We start from the raw sequence: 23,253 nt of genomic DNA on the forward strand, positions 1-23,253 counted from the left end.
TTAGAATGTTAAGTCAGGGTAATATTATTGAAGTCTTGAAGATATCAACAGGAAAAGACAGCGTAGTAAAAGATAAACTATTTCCACTGGTTGGGGAGTTTTGAACTAGGGGCATAATCTGAGACTGTTTAGGAGAGATGTTAGGAAGCATTTCTACACACAAAGGGTGATAGATTTTTTGGAACTCTCTTTCACAAAATGCAGCAGATGCGGGATCAGTTGTTACTTTTTAAATCTGAGAAAGATCATTCTTTGTTAAGCAAAATTAGAAAGGAACATGGACCAGAGGAATTAGGCCACAGATCAGTAATGATCTCACTGAATGATGGAACAGACTTGAGGGGCTGAATGGCCTACTCCTGTTCCTAGGTTCCTGTGCTCCAAAATGGAGACTTTTGCCCATCTGTAATAGGCATTCCCAGTAAACACTTATGAGGTACTGTTCAGACTGCTGACAACACCTTACTATTATGTGTGAAACTTTAATGTGGATCATTCTTTTTTTTCAGCCAATTTAAAGGATCAATAACATTCATTTTGTGGGAGAATACTAATGCTTTACTGGCTGTTGCTGAGGTGAGCAATTATTTTGTTCTTTGCACGCAATACAAGAGTTTAGCACTGTGCCATGATTTCTCCTTTGCAATATACATTTACATATCATGTTGTATAGTAAGAACATCAGACAATGCAGCCTCTCAAGCTCCTTCTAGTTTGTAAGTTCATAACATATAGGAGCAGAATTAGGCTATTGGGCCTGCTTTGCCATTCAACCATGGCTGTTGGATTCAGTATTTTATAAATAACCTCCACACCCTTGTCATTTGTTTTTCTGTCTGTCTCCTTTCAGTTCCATCATGCGAACAGTATTTCAGTCTGACATGACCTTTCTTAATGTGATGCCTAGGGGATTTGGATGACATCAAACCTTGTTGTAATGACCTAAATGGGCACTCGAAATAACTCCACAGAGGCCAGTATCCCGTCACCAAGTCATCCTTTATTTACATGTGCACAGTACATGGGCTCTGACGAGACTGTCACACACCTCCTTCTGGAATGTGCCTATGCAGAGGAAGTCTGGAGAGGAATGCAGTGGTGCTTGTCGAGGTTCGTCCCGAGCAGCGCCGTGACGCGGGACTCCGTGCTCTACGGCCTGTTCCCAGGGACTCACACCGAGACGAACATTAACTGCGCCTGGAGGATCATCAACTCGGTGAAGGACGCTCTCTGGGCGGTCCGAAACCTGTTGATCTTCCAGCTGAAGGAGTTGACCCCGACCGAGTGTTGCAGACTGGCACATTCCAAGGTCCAAGACTACATGTTGAGGGACACGCTGAAGCTTGGGCAGCTGCCGCCAAGGCGCGGTGGGGAAAGACCACCGAGTAAGATCGGCCTGCCTAAAGAAGAACAGGGGGCCCATGCGGACGTTTTTTGGGCTCTGCTGATGCCTCAGCCAAATATATGTATAAGATTGAAAAATGCACAGACCTGTATATGACAATGATAAATTCGAATCTGTGTTTGTAAATGTGGACATATGTATGGCATGACCAAATGTACAGACCATCAAATCATTTTATGAATAAAGTATATTTTTGAAATAAAAGAAAAGCCAGCTCAGAGCCAGTCCCTAGACTGAGGAGACCTTCTGAATCTCCTGTTTATATCTGTCAGCCAGGGCCCAGGTTAACAACCCCAATTGGGAATCTCGTGGTCAGTGCGATCCACCTAGCCTGCTTCCATCCTTGACAGCACTCGAGGTACAAGTCATTGGTATTTTCCACCCGGAATATCAGGACAGCTAAAGCAATGGGTGTCCAGGGCTCATGCTGGTAACACGCAACAGGCCCAATGTATATGCAAATAAGATGGCTAGTGCCTCTTTTTTGCAAAAAATAGTGTTAACCTGAGCTCAGCTGGTACCAGGCTGCCTATATTGAGGAAATCCTTGTCTATATGCAACCAACCAGCCTTCTTTAAAGGGTCAACTTGAAGGTACAGGAATAGAGAGGATGTTTTCCTGTTTTGGGAGAATCTAGAATGGGAGGTCATTGTTTAAAAAGAAGAGGCCACTCATTTAAAACATAGATGAAGAAAAATGTTTTCTCTGAGGTCACAAGTGTTTGGAACTCTCTCCCTGAAAAGACAGTGGGAGCTGAGTCTTTCCATATTTGAAGGCGGAGCTGGTTAGATTCTTCATAAACAAAGGGGTGGAAGGCTATCAGAAACAGGCAGGAAAGGATTTGAAATTGCAATCACGCAGCAGGTCAGAGGGACTAAGTATCCCAATCTGACTTCTTATTCATATACTTGTAGAAGTACCCTTCCTGGTGTCATGGTAAAGCCACAATTACAGCCAGGACCATGAATGCTTTGGGTATAGAATAGGCAAGTCAAGTCGATGGATGTATAGTCCTCAGCTGGGTGAATTGGAAGTGGTATACAGGAGGAACAGGCTCAATCTTCAAAATGCCTTTCTGACGCTTATTTTGTTATTAAGTGACCTTACTGGATAGGTGGTTTTTATTGTACATAAGTTCTTCCACTAACTGCTATGATACCTGTATAATATTGAACAGTTTCATATGTATCATTTCTCTTTTAGACTCAAAGACAGTATAAATAAATGTGATTTCTTAACCTGCATCAGGACTATTACAAAAAGAAGGAGCGACATCCAGTCTACCGAGCGGAATATCTAAAGGACACATTTGACCAATGCATGGATGAACTGACTCAAAAGATGCTTTCATATCAAGCTCAGGCTGATATCTACCACAGCAACTGTCTGCAAGGTAACAGGAAAAGTTAAATTAAAGTTTTATCAATCTAATTTAACCAATTATACAAAGAAACATGGGACTAGGATATCAAAGCTATTACAGAGACATGGCTCAGGGAGGGGCAGGACTAACAGTTTAATGTTCCAGGCTATGGATGCTGTAGGAAGGAGAGAAAGGGAGTTAGGAGAGAAGGGGAGCAGCATTTTTGGTTAAGGATAATACTACGGTTGTACTTAAGGAAGATATTCCTGGGAGAACGTCCAGTGAAGTTATATGGGTGGAACTTAGAAATAAGAAAAGGAAGATCACCTCATTGGGATTGTACTATAGGCCCCCAATAGTCAGCGGGAAACTGAGAAGCAATTATAGACCTTAGAACATAACAGCTCAGTACAGGCCCTTCGGCCCTCAATGTAGCGCCAACCTGTGGAACCAATCTGAAGCCTATCTATCTGACACTACTCCATTTTCATCTATATGGTTATCCAATGATCATTTAAGTGCCCTTAAAGTTGGCAAGTTTACTACTGTTGCAGGCAGGGTATTCCACGCCCCTACTACACTGAGTAAAGAAACCACCTCTGACATCTGTCCTATATCTATCCCCCTCAATTTAAAACTAAGTCCCCTCATGCTAGCCATCACCATCCAAGAAAAAAGGCTCTCACTGTCCATCCTATCTTACCCTCTGATTATCTTATATGTCTCAATTAAGTCATCTCTCAATCACCTTCTCTCTAACAAAAACTGCCTCAAGTCCCTCAGCCTTTCCTCATTAGATCTTTCCTCCATATCAGGCAACATCCTAGTAAATCACCTCTGAACCCTTTAGGAGATCTCCGTTATCTGTAAAAATAAAAGGGTTGTTATGATAGGGGATTTTAATTTTGTAAACATAGACTGGGACTGTCACAGTTTAAAGGACTTGGATGGAGAGAAATTTGTTAAGTGTGTACAAGAAAATCTTCTACACTACAGGAGCAAAACATGACCTTTTGGGAAATAAGGCAGGACAAGTGACTGAGGTGTAAGTGAGGGAGCACTTTGGGGCAAGTGATCATAATTCTATTAGTTTTCAAATAGTGATGGAAAAGGATAGACTAGATCTAAAAGTTAAAGTTCAAAATTGAAGTAAAGCCTATTTTAACTGTATTTGAAAAGGAACTTTCAAAAGTTGGTCGAGAGAGGCTATTTGCAGGTAAAGGGTGGTTTGAAAGTGGGAGGCCTTCAAAACTGAGATAATAGAAGTCCAGATACACATGTTCCTGTTAGTGAGCAGGGCAAGTCTGGTAGCTGTAGGGAATACTGGATGACTAGAGAAATTGAGGTTTTGGTCAAGAAAAAGGATTCATATGACAGCTATAGACAGCAGGGATTGAGTGACTCACCAGAAGATTATTAAGGCAGTTGGACTGTACTTAAGAGGGAACTCAGGAGGGGAAAAAGGGACATGAGATAACTTTGACAAATAGGATTAAGGAGAATCCAGAGAGGTTCTACAAATACATTAAGGGCAAAAGAGTAAATATGGAGAGATTTGAGCCTCTTAAAGATCAACAAGGCTGGCTGTGTGTGGAACCACAGGAGATGGATGAGATAATAAACAAATATTTTGTGTTAATATTTACTGTGGAGAAGGACGTGGAAGCTAGGGAACTTGGGGAAATAAGTAGTGATGGGAGAGAGTGAAGATGACAGATGCTGGAGATCAGAGTCAAAAAGTGTGGCGCTGAAAAAACACAGACAAGGCAGCATCTGAGGAGCAGGAGAGTTGACGTTTCAGGCATGAGCCCTTCATCAGGAAAATATAGTGACTCTTGCAAAGTGACCATACTACAGAAGAGGAGGTGCTGGTTGTCTTAAAATGCATAAAGGTAGAAAAATCCCCAGGATTGATCAATATCTCAGAAATTTGTAGGAAGCTAGAGCAAAGACTGCTCGGCCCTTGCTGAGATATTTGTATCATCAACAGCCATGGGTGAATTGCCAGGATGGAGGGTGGATAATGTGGTGCCATTATTTAAGAAAGGTGGTAAGGAAAAGGCAGGAACTATAGACTGTGCGCCTGACATTGGTGGTGGGCATGTTGTTGGAGGGAATCCTGAGGGACAGGATTTACATGTAGTTTGAAAGGCAAAGACCGATGAGGGATCGTCAAAATGGCTTTGTGTGTGGGAAATCATATCTCACTAACTTAATCGAGTTTTTTGAAGAGGCGAAGGCTGATGAAGGCAGAGCAGTGGACATTGTCTGTATGGACTTCAGCAAGGCATTCAACATGGTTCCGCATGGTAGACTGGTTAGTAAGATTAGATCACATGGAATCCAGGGAGAGCTTCCCAAAAAGATACAAAATTGGCTTGAAGGTAAGAGATAGAGGCTAGTGATGGTGAATTGTTTTTCGCACTGGAGGCCTGTGACCAGCGGTGTGTCACAAGGATTGCTGCTGGATCCACTGCTTTTCATCATTCATATAAATGCTTCAGATGTGACTGTCGGAGGTATGGTTATTAAATTTGCAGTTGACACCAAAATTTGTTGTGTAGTTGACAGTGAAGAAGGTTACCTCAGAGGACAACAGGACCTTGATCAGATGGGCCAATGGGATGAGATGTGGCAACTGGAGTTTAATTTAGAGAAATGTGAGGTATTGAATTTTGATAAGGCAAACCAAGAGCAGGGGTTATATCAATGGGAGGACCCTGGGGAGTGTTGCCAAACAAAGAGACTGGGGGTGCAAGTGAACAGTTATTTGAAAGTGAACAGGTAGCCAAGGTTGGTGAAGAATGCATTTGGCACGCTTGCTTTCATTGGTCAGTACATTGAGTATAGGAGCTTGGATGTCATGTTGTGGCTGTCCAGGACATTGTTGAGGGCACTTTTAGAATACTACACTCAGCTCTGGTCTCCCTACTGTAGAAAACATGTTTTTAAACTTGAAAGGGTTCAGAAAACATTTACAAGGATGTTGCCAGGATTGGAGAGATTTGAGCTATAGGGAGACCCCGAGTGGGTTGGGGCTAATTTCCCTGGAATTTCGGAGGCTAAGGGGTGACCTTACAGAGGTGTACAAAATCATGAGGGGCATGGATAGGGTGACTATCCATGGTCTTTTTCCCAGGATAGGAGAGTCCAAAACTAGAGAGTATAGGTTTAACGTGTGAGGGGAGAGATTTAAGAGAGGCCTGAGGGGCAACCTTTTCATGCAGAGGGTGGTGCGTGTATGGAATGAGCTGCTGGAGGAAGTGGTGGAGGCTGGTACAATTACAACATTTAAGAGGCATCTGGATGAGTACATGAATAGGGAGGGTTTAGAGGGATATGGGCAGCATGGTGGCTCAGTGGTTAGCACTGCTGCCTCACAGCACTAGGGACCCAGGTTCAATTCCAGCCCCGGGTGACTGTCTGTGTGGAGTTTGCACATTCTCCCCGTGTCTGTGTGGGTTTCCTCCTGGTGCTCCAGTTTCCTCGCACAGTCCAAAGATGTGCAGGTCATAGTGTTCAGGGATGTGTAGGTTAGGTGCATTAGTCAATGAAAAAGTAGAGCAATAGGGTAGGGGAATGGGTCTGGGTGGGTTACTCTTCGGAGGGTCAGTGTGGACATATTGGGCCAAATGGCCTGTTTCCACACTACGGATCCGATGATTCTATGGGCCAAATGCTGGCAAATGGGACTAGATCAATGGGATATGTGGACGAGTAGGATCGGAGGCTCTGTACATCTCTGTGACTGTATGAAATACTTATCTCAGAGATAATATGAACATTAATCATCAAGGACATTTTGATTTCTGTACGGTATTAAGTATTATTTATGTTCAGAGCTTGCCTTGGTTCAGTTTTTAAGGGAAAGCAGTTAAGCAAAAGAAAACCATTTTCATACTTTTGTCTTCTCTCGTTTTGCTTCATTTTCTGAGGGCATTGGCGGACAAGGGTTTTGTCTCCCTAGAGACTAGGTGACTGAAAGAGTAAATGAAAGCGGGGTTGACACCAAAGAGATACCCAGCTCCTTCCTGCCACCTCAATAGTCAAGTTCTGGGCAGGAATGTATATGTATGAGCTTCCTCACCTATCACCATTTAAGGCCCTTTAGTGCTCAATTCACAACCATTTTTGGGCGACACCCTGTTTCTGGCTCAATTACCAGCAAGTGAGAATATTGGCTGTTTTCTCAACAAGAAGACCAGGATAGTTTGCCTCATGGCTTAGGGGTAGAGACCCACCATATGCCACAATCTGGTGTAAATGGGGACAAGGGTAAGAGCTGTCAGAGTGGCTGCAAGACATTCCTTTTTCTTGCCTTGGTACCTTTTTCTCTGTGACTCTAATCTCTCAATTCCCCCTTCCAAAAACATTCCCAGTTTTCATGGCTGAGACCCCTAGTTCCCTATCGCTTTCTCCAGCTCCAGCGACTCCTGGCCTGTTGTCGTCCAGCAGCTTTTGACAGGGCGGAACCTTCTGGAACACTATCTGAAAGGATGGTCAACACTTAGGCGCTTGTTTCAAGTGGAATTGTAAAGGCCTCAGCCTCAGTTTGGCTGAAGTCAAGCAAGTCAGCAGAAGGTATCCGTGATATTGAATTGTCAGGAATAGCTTCATCATAAAATTTACATTATGGCAATATTACAATAATGAAATTTACTTCCATTTAACTTCATTCCTTTCCCATTATCTTTTGGATTGCTATCAATTATTTATACTTCTGATCATTGAATTAACATGCCCATTCATTCGTTTTCTATAAATAAGGTGAAATATTTTCCTTATCCATTTTTCCCTTGGTTCCTGCCATTCTCCTTAAAGAAAGGAATTATTGGATACAGTTTGCTTGAGCATCAGTTCTAAAAGCACTTTTCCAATGGTTGTAAATACAGTGAGGGTGATGCTTCTATAATATTTTGACAAATTTGACCACATTATCCATCTCCAATGCACGGGTGGGATAGTCCTTGCCTGATTCCATTTTTATTTGTCAGGGTAAGCAACTACCGTGTCTACCATTCCCACTTCCCTACTGTTGCCTTTGGAGTTCTCCAAATTTCCACTCTTGGATCCACCAACACAGCCATTCTTTTCCTAACTTTGAAAGTTTGTCCTTATCTTTCACTCCCTATCCTCGAATTAAACTTGTTAAAGACATACAGAGTGAATTTTCCTGGCAACTCTCCCACTTGGGAGAAAACTGCAATATGATTACATTTCTCACTGCGACAAACTCAAAACCTTTGTTTAGTTTCTATCAAGTGTGATTGTTCTTTCAGAGTTCAGAGAGCAGTTAAAGATATTTGAGGAGTTGGTCTCCACTGTGCCTCCATTCCTAATTGAAGAGGTTCTCAAGCAGCACTTGGACTTGATCACAAAGGTCTTGGCAGAAAAACGTTCCACGTTCAGGGAGAAATTAAATCAACTGGAGAACACCAAGGTAAAATGGCAAAATGAAACATTCATATCATTACCTGTTGTCTCATTTCTTTTAGGGACAGTCAGTCATGTATTTCTCTCATGCTCTTCAGTCAGTGACAATATTCCCAGTCTAGTTGGTTCAGAGCACTGTTATCACCACAACCCTAGCCTCCACATATTCATACCTGTTTATGATATTCTGAACTTGAATATAAAAATCTGGGCTGTCATTTCAGGCAGAACCTGAGGGAAACCTGTACTATCAGAGGTGCTGTCTTTCAGATGAGATGTTAAATTGAGACCCTGTCTGCCCTCTCAGATATACATTAAACCAGCATGGTTTTGAAGAAGGCTGTAGCTCCAAGACACAACAGATTTAGTTATCAACAGTTAATTCTAAGCTGCCTCACAAAGTGTAGTTATAATGAGAGGTGTTATTCACATCTTTTGTCATGGTCTTTCAACTTTTTAAAATTGTTGTTTTTTGGCTGTGTGCCCAGACTATTAGTGTTTAATTCCACATTCTCACAAAAGCTCACAAAAACAAGGATAGAAAATAAATTTGAATGTGTTACATATGGAACGATTGGATATGCCCAATGTGTTTTAAATAATGCTTATTTTCCCTTTATTTCTTTGCATTAGACTGAGAACAAGCACAGGTTACGACCAATTTTGGGTCACCCCAACAATGCAGAGGTGCTGGAGCGTTTGTGTGAAGAGGAGGAGGCAAGGCAGAATGCTGAGTTCACAGAGATCAACAGAAATGCAAAGGATCAGAAGGCAAGAAAGCAATTAAAAATCCTACTATTGGATCTTAACAGCCTTCAATTCATTCTCTCCAATTATAGCAGAGAATCAGTGAGAGGTAACCTTAAAACTTTCAGTGGTGTTCTTTAGGAATGAAACTGCACTGTATTGTACCCGAACCAATTGTTTTCTGCTTTGTCTTTCATGATACTGAGTTCTGTTCAAGGTAAAGAAGTGAAATGAAATATGCATGATCACACTAGTTTTACAACATATAATGTGTGCCAATAGCTCCAGCAACAGTTGGGTAAGTAAGGGCTATTATCTGGTGCAGTACTAAACGACACAGACTGGCTCTGTACAGAATCAAGGCTGGAATTTTCAATCCCCCATGGGGGCCAAAGCAAATTGCAAATAGCACTCTCAGATGAAGTGGTAGTTTTCATTATGCCTCTAGGACTCACTTGAATTTTCAAAGGGGGAGATGGGAATCCACTTGCCTCCAATTAATGGTGTAATCTGCTTATGGCTGGGTCAGGGAGGGTGAGAAAGATTCAATATGTCAAGCACCTAAGCTGAACAGCCTCCTTCATCTTTGTATACTGCTATGGGGATAAACGTATAGGTTATTTAAATGGAGAACATGATCCTGGCCTAGGAAGTTTGGACCAGACTATGTCTTGCCTTCACATTAGCCATTTGACCAGTGCTACCTCCTCTCCTGAGTAAGGCAATAACAGACCCTGCCATGACTGTCATCTGTGTACCATGATTACAGGCAGTTCCTACCCCTTTGTAACACTTCGTGTCAATAATTGGGCACCAAACCTGTCACTAACCCAATTAGGGAATTTACATTTGACGATTTTATCACCTGAGCAGCAAGATGTGGTTTGGGGTCAGGATCTGGAAGATATTCAGGTATTGGGTTCCTGACCCCAAGTCTCCGCTTTGGTAGCAGTAATGTTGTTATAATTGACCTTAGTTCGAGACATAATTTTTATCTGGAGTGAATTAATTCATTATTTTTTCTTTTTGTTATAATAATCTTTCTTGTTCTTTTGTTAAAAGTACATTGACAGCCTCTTTTGAATATGTTCAGTGACTGACCACCATGGTAAGCAAGTTTCAGAAACAAAACTTATGGTCTGTCAAGCTGGGATCGGACTTGTCTAGTCTTACCATCAATTGGAATCATTACATGATTAATGCAAGATAGGTTTACCCTCTATATGTTCAATGTCACATACCATGCAGTAGTTTCAAAGCAGTAAAAATGGCTTTTACTCTTTTTGAAGAGCAATCTATCTAACTGCCTTATCAGTGATTTGCTTGTGTTTTCTGGTTTCATCCTCACTCTTTAGGGCAATATGAACATTATGAATATTTTGCTATCTAAGTTAAAATACCCCCATTGTTACACTTTTCAAATGTTCTCAATATGATCATTTGATATTTCCACAGAACTGTATGCTCGAACATGCCCAGAACTTTATGGCTGCACTCTCCTCCCTCTCTGAACAACTCTTCCTGGAGTATGACAATTTCCTTATTGTTGATAACATCCAGTCTGCTCGTAAGTGGTTGATCGTTTTGTAGTTTATTTTTAATTTAGCCTGAAGTCGTTTCCAGAATGTCAGAAAGTGTGACATTACAGTTGGAATATGTTGAGGATGCTCCACAAAAACACACCATCACCTCATGGACAAATACATGAACTAACTTGAGGCATGTAGCATTCCTCATATACTGTACCAGAGAATCACAGAATCATCTATATAGGAGCAAAGTGGCAGGGAAGCAGTAGATTAAACATGGAGAATGAAGGGAGATATTATGGGTATGACAGACACAAACATTCACACACTTCTGTGCATTAAAATCTTATAATTTGGTCCCTGTAATAGTACCTAGACTTAACATTAGAATTCGTCACTTTCTTCTTATTGTAATAAATTACTCTGAAATGCAATGACAATGTGATGTAGACAAACACAACATGACCCCACAAAAATAATGAAACTAGCAACTGCTTGATCTGATCTGTACTGGTTTCCGGTAAATGTTATGCAAATTTTCTATCAACTCCTTTTTGATATTTACATCCAGTTAAACCATCAGGCAGGGCCTTGATTTAACAGAACCATCTGGGAGGATAATTGCTAGCCTGAAATATGAATTCAAGGCCTAGTGTGGAGGTCTGAGCCCACAATTTATTGACTTAAAACCAAGAGTTCAACAAAATGAGCCCAATCTGACATAAGCACTTACTGGGCAAAAGTGAGGACTGCAGATGCTGGAAACCAGAGTTTAGATCAGAGTGGTGCTGGAAAAGCACAGCAGGTCAGGCAGCATCCTAGGAGCAGGAAAATCCTGCTCCTCAGATGCTGCCTGACATGCTGTGCTTTTCCAGCACCACTCTGAGCTAAGCACTTACTGTACTGACTATTTTCCTGTCAACAAAATCAAAATTACACTGAACCACTTGGGTAGAAATTCATGTTGGGCTATGAGACTAATCTTGTGCTTTTTTGTATCATTGAAGGCTCCACTTACTAACCCAATTCCAATAGAGCCAATTAAGGTGAGTAATCAAACCAAAGTGTAAAACAAGTGACAGATACAATCCTGCCTTTTTGTACATGAATCCAATTTGAATTTATATCCTCCTACATTTCACTGCAGGTTACAAGAATCTGAATGCAGCCAGAAAATGGATTTCATCTCTTATTTTGGCTAAAGTTGCAATTTCAATTGTGAATGCAGCTCCTAAAACGTATGAACCAGAGATAAAGGCATACAAACGTACTGAAGAAACCACAAAGTTCAGTTTTATTTCTGATTGTGGTTTCTGTGTCCTTTATATATTTCAGAACCAGAAGCAACAGGCGAAACAACCCGGCAGAAACGAGCTGGAACCCCAATGCAAGAGGAGGAAAATACTTCCACTGATGAGGTGCCCCGTGAAAGCAGGTAACCAGTTGGGGGTGAAACCTCACCACCCTGTTGTCCCACAGTCTCCTGTGGCTGTTGTGTAAGGGCTTAGGGACCCCAGAGCAACCTTGCAATGATGTTATGGAATTGCCCATCACTGGACATAAGTAGCAGTTTAAGTGGAGTTAAGAAACAAGAGAGAACACACATGGAGAGTTAGGCCGAAGCTTAAAGTCTCGCTATATAAATGTTAGAAACTAGCAATAGGTGGTGAAGTTTATGGAATAGACTTTTAATACTGTGATAGTAAGATTAGAGCCTGGTAAATTTCTGAAAACAATATATTGTAGTATTTGGTCTCAATATTTAATAGACAGAGTTATAAAGAAGCCCTGACAGTTCCTGACTTTGCCTTCTTCACAACCAATCTGTCTTGAACCCAAACTCATAGATGTGAACATAAAGTCACACAAGGAGATGGCCCACTCTACCTGTGTGAGCGAGGTTAGGACAGCCTAGTCCAGAAACCATCATTGCTACATATTACTGACCCAAAAATGTAGACTTGAATGACAGAAAGGTCCTTGAATGCTGGGCTGCAGGTAGAGAAGATCACATGGATTTTGTCATGATCATGTCCATCCAGCAAAACTTAAAGTGAGAACCCAATGCACCATAACTGTACAGTATCTGTCCTCATGTCTTATTCTTTAGCTATGAGGTGGGAAGATCGACAATGATATAAGATGCTGTATAAACATAATTGCTATTGTATAGTTAAGAAATTAGCTTTCTGTCTGTTCCTGCATCTGCCTGAGCAACTTTTTCAACCTTAAATCCTTTCAGCACTTTCTTCCTTTTCTTTGGAAATCAACTTATCTGTACGTACTCTTCCCAGAACATAACTTAACCAGCCTCACCCTCAGTCTCCGTGCAGGCAATGTACGACAAGCCCCAGTAAGACCTCAATCACCTCAGTCTGTGAACATCATTATATTGTGCACTGGCAGAACTCAACTCAACTCAACTCAACCCTACTGGACTCTTAGATAGAGCCCCTGATAAGCTGGTCTTACTCCTGGGAGGCTGGAGAGGTGGTGAAAACAGAGACAGTTAGAACTTTCAGTGGAACATCCCACTGTGTGAGAATACAATCCCAACAATGCTTCTGTGTGACATGACAGCTGAGAGCTACAGCTTGTCGTGTGGAGTGGTGTTGGGATAAATAATGGGCTCATCAAAAGGCTCCCATTGCTAACATTATTAAATTACACCCCTCTTCTGCTTAGAAATCCCTTCCAATGTAACACTTTAAACTTCCACGTCAGGCGTGATATGAACACAATAGGTTGAGAGGTCTCACTTCAAGGCATTATACACAAGATTGGAAAAGCAACCTTGCCACAAACTGAGAAAATCTGGAATTAATAACGAAAATGCTGAAAATACTCAGCAGGTCTGGCAGAATCTGTGAGGAGAGAAGGTCAACTGGAGTCATAGAGAGTCCAACCCATCCATGCCGACCAGACATCCCAACTCAATCTAGTCCCACCTGCTAGCACCTGGCCCATATCCCTCTAAACCCTTCCTATTCATATACCCATCCAAATGCCTCTTAAATGTTGCAATTGTACCAGCCTCCACCACTTCCTCTGGCAGCTCATTCCATACATGCACCACCCTCTGCATGAAACAGTTGCCCCCTTAGGTCTCTTTTATATCTTTTCCCTCTCACCCTAAACCTATGCCCTCTAGTTCTGGACTCTGCGGCCTCAGAGAAAAGACCTTGTCTGTTTATCCTATTTGTGCCTCTTATTCTATCAACCTCTATAAAGATCACCCCTCAGCCTTCGACGCTCCAGGGAAAACAGCCCTAGCCTATTCAACCTCTCCCTACAGCTCAAACCGACCTTTGGGAGGAATCCCAAAGCTAAAGGCCCAGGTAGCTGAAGTCTAATGGTGTAGACATTAAAATTACTCCTGCTCAAACATCAGAGGAGTGCAGGCAGCCCAGAGGGTTGTGTTGATCGAGGTAGGGAGAGTTGAAGCCCTTTCAGTTATTTCAGTCCTGTGGCGGGGACAGACACCTATTTGGGTGATTCAGACACTGAGCTGCAGGAATATTGGGCCATAACATGTTCAAGCACTTCAGAGAGGAACAAGAGGTTGGAGATGGGGTGGTAATTTGCCAGGGTGAATTGCCAAGGATTGCTTTCTTGGGAAGAGGAGTGACGACAAGGTGATGACTTCACCCTGCAGGCCACCATGGACAGTTCACCAGGAACTTTGACACGTTGCATCGACTATTATCCATGTAGTAACAATAGAAAAGTAAGTACCACCAATATCCTCAATCTTGTTCATTATCTAAACTGTGCTCAGAGCACTTTCTGCTCATCTTTTAATTACATGTGATCGTTTGTTCTGCTGGAGGATCTCCATGATTACATATTGTTAATTTTCATTTTCACTATTCCTTTTTAAAGAACGTGGCCGGGAATTCCAGCGCATGAGCTTTCAGAAAGTTGTCGGCAGTACAACGTCCAGGGACCTGCATCCGTGGCATCGTTGTTTGTGGAAACTGCGGCTGTGACAACCATGAAGACGGTACAGGCTGATCTGGCCATACTTGAGGCGAGAGATTCTGCCTACGCGGTTAGTTTTATTCCTGAGTCATCTGCTTTCTTTCTGCTGTCATATATCTTTGCACGCAAATTTTTATACAAGTTGAGGCTTTAAAAAGCGGAAGTAATTTATACTTCTGCAGGTGGGTACCCGCAACAACAAACTGGGCTGAGTTACAAATGGCAAAGGCAGCAACAGCTGAGACTTTCCAGGTGGCATCACTGAGTAACACCGTCACCTCTGAGTCAGAAACACCAGAGACACGTACTCTAGGCTGGCATTCCACTCTCACACTGAGGCAATGTTGCAGTTTCTGAGATGCCATTTGTTAAGTGTGAGATGAACTTGAGGCACTGTCAGCTATCTCAGATGGTCATAAAGATCCCACAGTAAATATCGGAAGAAGAAAAAGGAGTTCTATCCATATTAGATTAGATTCCCTACAGTGTGGAAACAGGCCCTTCAGCCCAACAAGTCCACACCGACCCATCCATTCCCCTACATTTTCCCCTGACTAATCCACCTAACACAATGGATAATTTAGCATGGCCAATTCACCTGACCTGCACACCTTTGGACGGTGGGAGGAAGCTGGAGCACCCGGAGGAAACCCACGCAGACACTGAGAGAATGTGCAAACTCCACACAGACAGTTGTCAGAGTTGGGAATCAAACCCAGATCCCTGGCACTGTGAGGCAGCAGTGCTAACCACTGAGCCACCATGCCGCCCCATTTATGGGGAATATTTATCTCTCTGTCAATATCGCTTGAAAGAAACAGATTATTTGGTCATCACCAGCTTGCTGTTTGTGAGGTCTTGCTATCTGGAAATTGGCTGCTAGATTTCATACATTACAACAGTTACTTTGGAAACAACACTAGAAATTACTGGAAAAACTCAGTAGGTCTGGCGGCATCTGTAGAGAGAAAGCAGTTTTACGTTTCGGGTCCAGTGGCCCTTCTTCAGAACACAGTGTTCTGAAGAAGGGTCACTTGACCCAAAATGTTACCTCTGCTTTCTTTCCACAGAAACTGCCAGATCTGCTGAGTTTTTCCAGCAATTGCTGATTTCCAGCATCAGCAGTCCTTTGTGGTTTTTTTGGGGATGACATAAGGTCATATGTTTGTACAGGCTTGTTCCTTCTTCTGAGTGGGAGAGATGGTTGGGTAAAGTTGCCGTAGTTCGACCGGGCCATAGGGCTGCTCTGTCCCATTGGAGAGAGACATTGGTGGTGGTTTCTTCTGAAGGTCAGCACGCCTCAGGCGAGGGGAGAGATTGAGAAGGAGAGTCCTTCACAGTAACCTCAGCTGGTGGAGGAATTGAACCCATGCTGACGGAGTCATTCTGCATCACAAGCCAGCCAACTGAGGTTGCCTCGCAAACTAAAAAAAAACTACAGTTATGTGGAAAATGTGGAGAAACTGGGGTCATTTCCTTGAAGCTGAGAAGGTTAAAGGGAGATTTAGTAGAGTGTTCAAAACCATGAGGGGTTTGATAGAGTAAAGAAGGTGACAGATAGGTCAATCTTCAGAGGTTACAAATTTAAGGAATTGGCAAAGGAAGCAGAGGCAATAATAAGAAAATATTTGCACAGAGAATGTTATGTTCTGGAATGTATTGCCAAGAAGGATGTTGAAAGAAGATTTGATTTACTTTCACTTGAAGGGGAACATTTGCAGTGCTCCAGAGAAAGAGGAGAGTGGTAGGAGCAGTGGCCAGTGGAAATTATTGTTAGATCTTTCACTGAATCAGCACAGGCCCAATAGGCTGCAAGGTCACCTTTAGTGTTACCGCTCAGTAATGGCCCAGAAGGACAAGGCTGTGAATATAGATCTAGTGAACCAAAGAGGTTAGAACACTCCAAGATTAATCTTTGGCTGTTGTGTTTGCTACTCTGTAAGAGACCAGCAGCTGGGACTTTACCTCAGCTCAATTGATGGAAAAATCAGCCACACCTGCAAAAGCCTATTCATTATCTGCTAAGTGCAGCTTGGTGGGGCTAAAGGATCGCAATGATCAGCTTCAATTCCGAAGAATAGGCTGCTGAAGGGCTGTGTTCCTCTGGAAACAAACTATTAGGTTTTTCTGTTCCATGCCTGGACCTACTGGATTACATGAGCATAGTGAAGTTTAGAATATGTGCACTCCCCCGTCCCCATTATATTAACTATAGGAGCAGGAGAAAGGAGAACCAGGAAACATAGAGGCATCTGGGTGATCTTGTACATGAAACACAAGATGTTAGTGTGCAGGTGCAGCAAGTAACTAAGAAGGTGAATGGAATTTTGGCCTGTATTACAAGTGGGATGGAGTTTCAAATTAGGGAAATTTTGGTTTAATTGAACAGGATGTTGATAAGGCTGTATTGTGTATACTTTTGGTGCCTATATTTCAAAAGGGATCTATTGGAATTGGAGGAAGTTCAAAAGAGATTCACCAGGCTGATTTCTGGGATAAAGGGGTTAACATATCAAGAACAGCTAAGCAGTTTGAGTTTGTATTCATTAGAGTTTAGAAGAATGAATGGTGTTCTTATTGAAGCATTCAAGACTCTGAGGACAGGATATATTTGTGAAGATATCTCCTGATTGGTTGGGGAATCTCAAACCAGGAGACCTAGTTAGAGAAAGGGGAACACTCATTTACATCCGAGATAGAAAGGAATTCCTTCTCTCAAAGGGTAGTGAATGTCTGGATCTTGACTGCACAGAGATGTGCAGGCTAGATCACTAACTGTTTAAGATTTTTGAGATATCGAGAAGTTGAGGGCTATAAGGAGTTGGCACACAAGAGGAGTTGGGACCCGGGACAGATCAGTCATGACCTTCTGAATGGTAAGGCCCTGCTTGATTTCTCACAATCCAGTGTGACCAACAGCCTTGGGTACGTTTTGTCCATTATACCCAACAAAACATTGATACACCTTTCCCCAAACATGCCCAACAGAAACATTCCTGCTCTGTGCTTTAAGTTGCTTAATGATTCGACCATTATATTTTAGTTTGCTACATTAGTGTGTACTTGTGCCTTCAATTATTTATTAATTTTATCAATTATCATGACAAAAGAATGTTACTGCTGAGTAACTGTTATTCATTTTGTAGATGCAGTTGTTATTATGTATATTATGAATATTGGGTTCACTGTACATACATGGTACACACTCAACCCACTCCCTATACAATTCCAGTACTTTTACATAGACAGACAGAGACACAAACATACACTTATATGCACATACACACACACGCACACATTGACTGACACGCCCACATTGACATGCACACATGGTGACTGACATGCACATGATGACTGACACACGCACATAGTGACTGACACACACGGTGACTGACACGCACACCTTGACGCGCAACTCATGGTGACCAACACGCAAACCTTGACACGCAACACATAGTGGCTGACACGCACACATAGTGATTGACACACACACATGGTGACTGACACGCCCACCTTGATACGCACACATGGTCACTGACATGCACACATGGCGACTGACACGCCCACCTTGATACACACACGGTGACGGGCACGCACAAAAGGTGACTGACACGCCCATCTTGATACGCACACATGGTGACTGACATGCACACCTTGACACGCAACATATGGTGACTGACACACACACATGGTGATTGACACACCAACTTGACATACACACACGGTGATGGACACGCCCACCTTGATACGCACACATGTCACTAACACACCCACCTTATACACAACACATGATGACTTACACACACACATGGCAACTGACACGCCCACCTTGATACACACACAAGGTGACTGACACACCCACCTTGATACGCACAAATGGTGACAGGCATGCCCATATTGACATGCACACATGGTGACTGACACGCCCACCTTGATATGCACACATGATGACAGGCATGCCCATATTGACACACACACATGGTGACTGACACACAGGTAGGCTACCTGTTGTCCCTTCCTCGGTTTTAATTTGCTGTAATTATTGAATTTCTGCTTTTAACAGAAATACAAGCAGCATTTTCTGCAGGACATATCACAGATAGAACGTGAGACAAAGGGGCTGCTGATTAATGCTCAGAATTGGCAAAATGGCTGGAGAGACTCTGTCGTCAATATAATGAAGCTCTATGACCTGGTGCACCCTCCTTGTATTATTTCTGATCCTGTGCTTTAAGTTGCTCAATGCTTGCTCATTAGTTGTATTTTAATTCACTAAACTAATAAAGATATATATTTGTTTTTATTAATGATTCATTAGCTTTATCAATTATCCATTGCATAACAATGTTAGTGCTGTCCATCTGCATTCATTTTGCAATTACAGGAATTATTATTTACTCTGTGCTCCAGTTTCAAGCTTCCAATCTATCATACAGTATATATGCATTGACACTAAAAGCCCATAGACTAGTCATACTATGTGAAAAGTAATAAACATATTTCAGTGGGTGGTTGTATCACCTCTTGAATCAAACATCTGTGTGTTCAAGTCTCACTCAAAAGACTTGCAAACCAAGCTAAAGGTTGGCCAGGACTCTGCTTGTTGGCAAAAGAGATCCCGTGGCCCTCTTCCAAAAATGAACAAATGGAGTTTTCCCCCAGTGTCCTGACCAATCCTTCCATCAACATCAGTAATGATGGATTTTTCAGTCACTGTTAGGGTGCTGTTTGGGGAGGTTTGCACTGCACCAAATGACTGTTGCATTTCCTAAGTTTTTTTTTATATAGATATTTTTATTGAAAAAGAAATTTTTGAAGATTTTTTACAAAATTAAAAAAATAATATGAATTAGTGTATTCCACTTTACAGTATAATAGCAACACCAATATGTAATTAAATAAATAAAAACAAACTAACTACTAATCTATTCTACAAACACCCAAAACATAAAATAGGATACCATATATTACTAACAGTAAACAACAAAGTAATTAAATAACTAGACACATGCTCAAAATAGATTTACAGCAAGTCATAATAGAACCAGTATTTATACAGGATTCCTCCTCCCGGGGGCCCCCAAACCAGCCAGAACCACTACCACAGTCAGACAAAAGTCCTGGACAGTACGGCCAAAATGTCTGTGTCGATGTAGTTCAAAAACATGTTTTATAAAATAACTCCATTTTTTGGTGCACCATATCCTAAGTTTTTGTAATCCTTGCATGCAGTGTGGGCATTGCTGGCAAGGCCATTATCTGTTGCTCATCCCAAATTGGTCCTTGAGCTGAATGGCTTATGAGGCCATTTCAGAGGGTCACTAAAAGTCAATAACATTGCTGTGGTTTGGAGTCACATGTAGACGTGGCTGGGTAAAGTTGGCAGATTTTTTTTCCCTGGACGGCATTAATAAACCAGTTTTTTAAGATGAATAGCAACAGTAGCTGCATGGTTATCACTGTTGGACCAGCTTTTAGTTCTAGATGCAATTGTATTCAGAATTTATCTTATGGCGTAATGGGATTCAAACCCAAAGTCCCCACAGTATTCAAGGACTCTAGATTGTTAGTTAGTGACATGACTACTACATGTCACAGTAGGAAGCACATTTCAGGAGAGATAGAGGCCTGTGACCAGTGGAGTGCCACAAGGATCAGTGCTGGGCCCTCTACTTTTTGTCATTTACATAAATGATTTGGATGCGACCATAAGAGGTACAGTTAGTAAGTTTGCAGATGACACCAATATTGGAGGTGTAGTGGACAGCAAAGAGGGTTACCTCTGATTACAACAGGATCTGGACCAGATAGGCCAATGGGCCGAGAAGTGGCAGATGGAGTTTAATTCAGGTAAATGCGAGGTGCTGCATTTTGGGAAAGCAAATCTTATCAGGACTTATACACTTAATGGTAAGGTCCAAGGGAGTGTTGCTGAACAAAGAGACCTTGGAGTGCAGGTTCATAGCTCCTTGAAAGTGGAGTCACAGGTAGATAGGATAGTGAAGAAGGCATTTGGTATGCTTTCCTTTATTGGTCAGAGCATTGAGTATAGGAGTTTGGAGGTCATGTTGCAGCTGTACAGGACATTGGTTAGGCCACTGTTGGAATATTGTGTGCAATTCTGATCTCCTTCCTAACGGAAAGATGTTGCGAAACTTGAAAGTGTTCAGAAAATATTTACAAGGATGTTGCCAGGGTTGGAGGATCTTAGCTACAGGGAGAGGCTGAACAGGCTGAGGATATTTTCCCTGGAGTGTCGGAAGCTGAGGGGTGACCTTATAGAGGTTTACAAAATTGTGAGAGGCATGGATAGGATAAATAGGCAAAGTCTTTTCCCTGGGGGTCAAGGAGTCCAGAACGAGACGGCATAGATTTAGGGTGAGAGGGGAAAGATATAAAAGAGACCTAAGCGGCAACTTTTTCACACAGAGGGTGGTGCGTGTATGGAATGAGCTGTCAGAGGAAGTGGTGGAGGCTGGTAAAATTGCAACATTTAAGAGGCATTTGGATGGGTATATGAATAGGAAGGGTTTGGAGGGATATGGGCCGGGTGCTGGCAGGTAGGACTAGATTGGGTTGGGATATCTGGTCAGCATGGACGGGTTGGACTGATTCCGTCCTGTACATCTCTGTGACTCTAAGTCATTTTCCTTGTCTAAGGAAAACTTAACCGTGCTGCGAGAATATAACAAAAGGACTTATGTTTGAATGACTCAAGGATGAATTTTGTGCTGATACCAGAAGGTTCCGCCCCTGAAAATTGACCACTGCATGAAACAGAAATTTGAAAAGAGGCAGTAATTTCTGTTTTTCTTCCACCTGCTAACAACCTTTCTGGTGCTTTATTTCAGTGATGATTTCTCTGAACACACTTTGATAGCAAAATCGCCACTTGACTTTCTGACGCTGAGAGGAATCCACAACAAACCAGATCCACGTCCACTCATAGAAGTGAATGGACGAATCTGCAGGTTTCAGTAGTAACCTCAATCCCTCTCACCCACTGGTTTTTCCAGTTGCTGTCTGCACAGACACCTTGGATGGTCTGAGCTCTCAAGATGATGTAATTGTATGGTCAGCTATTCATAGAATTTGTGGCTTAGCGATCAAAGATTGTGGGCTTAAATCCCACTGCAGTTATTTGGTTATAGTTCCACTATTACACTGTTCTGACCATGGTGTCATCTTTCAAAAGAGATGTTAAACCAGGGTCCTGTCTATACTTCCTGGAGAGTGTAAAATACTCATCCCATAATATTATTATGAAGTAGAGCGGGGGTGGGTGTTTGACCACCACACGTCCGACATCACTAAAATTTAGATTACTTGCAATGTGGAAACAAGCCCTTCAGCCCAACAAGTCCACACCAACCCACCCCCCTAACACTACAGGCAATTCAGCATGGCCAATTCACCTAACCCGCACATCTTTGGACTGTGGGAGGAAACCGGAGCACCCGAAGGAAACCCACGCAGACACGGGGAGAATATGCAAACTCCACACAGTCAGTCACCTGAGGCGGGAATTGAACCCAGGTCACTGGTGCTGTGAGGCAGCAGTGCTAACCACTGTGCCACCGTGCTGCCCTTGATGATGGAGCAGTGCTCCAAAAGCTAGTGCTTCCAAATGAACCTGTTGGATTATAACCTGGTGTTGTGTGATTTTTAACTTTGTACACCCCAGTCCAACACTGGCATCTCCAAATTATAAATACCAGTTCTCTTATGTAACTCCTCGGCAATTCAGTTGTTCTTGATTGCTATACCTTTTTTTTAAGAGCAGGGTTCATTTTCTAATATAAAAGCAATATACTTCAGATGCTGGAACTCTGGAATGAAAGTGAATAATGTCAGTCAATAGAGTCAGTCAGCATCCGTGAAAAAGAACCAGGGTTGTAAGGTCATTAATCAGAAGCATTAATATTGAATGTCAAATACTTCCAGCAGCTTCTGTTTCGACTAGAGTGTCTTTGATGAGACTGGTAAGATGTGTTGTGGTGTTCTATTCCAGTCCTCTACATTCTTGGGCTCCTTTTTGTTTGGTAATGTTATCTTCCTCCAGAATCATTTCATTACAATTTACTCTCTGAAAGTATCACCCCAGCAGTGAGTCTAAAATTGCCCAAGTCCAACAGTACTTCACCCATTTGGCTATTCTCCACTGTCCAGTCTTGACTACATTGAGCAGGCAGCTATCTAACCACTGCAACCATCACAACTGCACTCTATTCTGTCCTCACCTATGTAGTATCCATCAGGGGCTTTGGCAGAGGTATAGTATCAACATTGGTGACTCAGTAATCCAGAACCCCAGGTCAATGTTCTGGGCATGAGTTTGAATCCCATTTAATTGCAATAAAAATGTAGAATAAATCAGTGAGGATTCTTATGGCACAATGGTAGCGTCCCTACCTCTGACTCATGGACTCAAGTATCCAGAGATGTGTATTAACATCCCTGAAGTGATTGATTGAAAATATCTCTTGCAGGGATTGGCATGCACTTTACAGCAGGTGCCACTAGATGGTGATGGAGAGCAACCAATATCTTCCCCCTTCATTCATTGGCCTCAGGAAAAGGGAAACCAATTGAAGGAAAACATCTGCATTTATTTAATGGCTTTCATAATCTCAAGATGTGCCAAAGTGATTCACAGTCACTGTTGTAAAATTGCAGCTGAACTACTGTCAACTGGGATGAAGCTAAGGGATTCTGAGTTGTGTGCCTCAGTACCATACCTTAAAGAGTGGATGGCAGAGAGTTGATGGGTGGCAGTGGTGCAGTGGTAATAGATC

General features: G+C 42.3%; 1 protein-coding gene across 1 annotated transcript in view; it reads left to right on the forward strand.

The window, feature by feature from the left end:
• ccdc180 (coiled-coil domain containing 180) overlaps positions 1-18,702 on the forward strand; it is a 127,254-nt gene extending 108,552 nt beyond the window's left edge. Inside the window, exons 33-40 of the mRNA XM_072565760.1 lie at positions 510-576; positions 2,654-2,798; positions 8,048-8,208; positions 8,835-8,972; positions 10,404-10,515; positions 11,813-11,912; positions 14,360-14,528; positions 18,522-18,702. Of these exons, the coding sequence (XP_072421861.1) occupies positions 510-576; positions 2,654-2,798; positions 8,048-8,208; positions 8,835-8,972; positions 10,404-10,515; positions 11,813-11,912; positions 14,360-14,528; positions 18,522-18,692 (1,063 nt within the window). The 3' untranslated portion in view covers positions 18,693-18,702. The remainder of the gene's footprint in view (positions 1-509; positions 577-2,653; positions 2,799-8,047; positions 8,209-8,834; positions 8,973-10,403; positions 10,516-11,812; positions 11,913-14,359; positions 14,529-18,521) is intronic.
• The last annotated feature ends 4,551 nt before the right edge of the window (positions 18,703-23,253 follow it).

Source organism: Chiloscyllium punctatum, chromosome 49 (genome assembly GCF_047496795.1).
Source record: "Chiloscyllium punctatum isolate Juve2018m chromosome 49, sChiPun1.3, whole genome shotgun sequence".
Classification (NCBI taxonomy): Eukaryota; Metazoa; Chordata; class Chondrichthyes; order Orectolobiformes; family Hemiscylliidae; genus Chiloscyllium; species Chiloscyllium punctatum.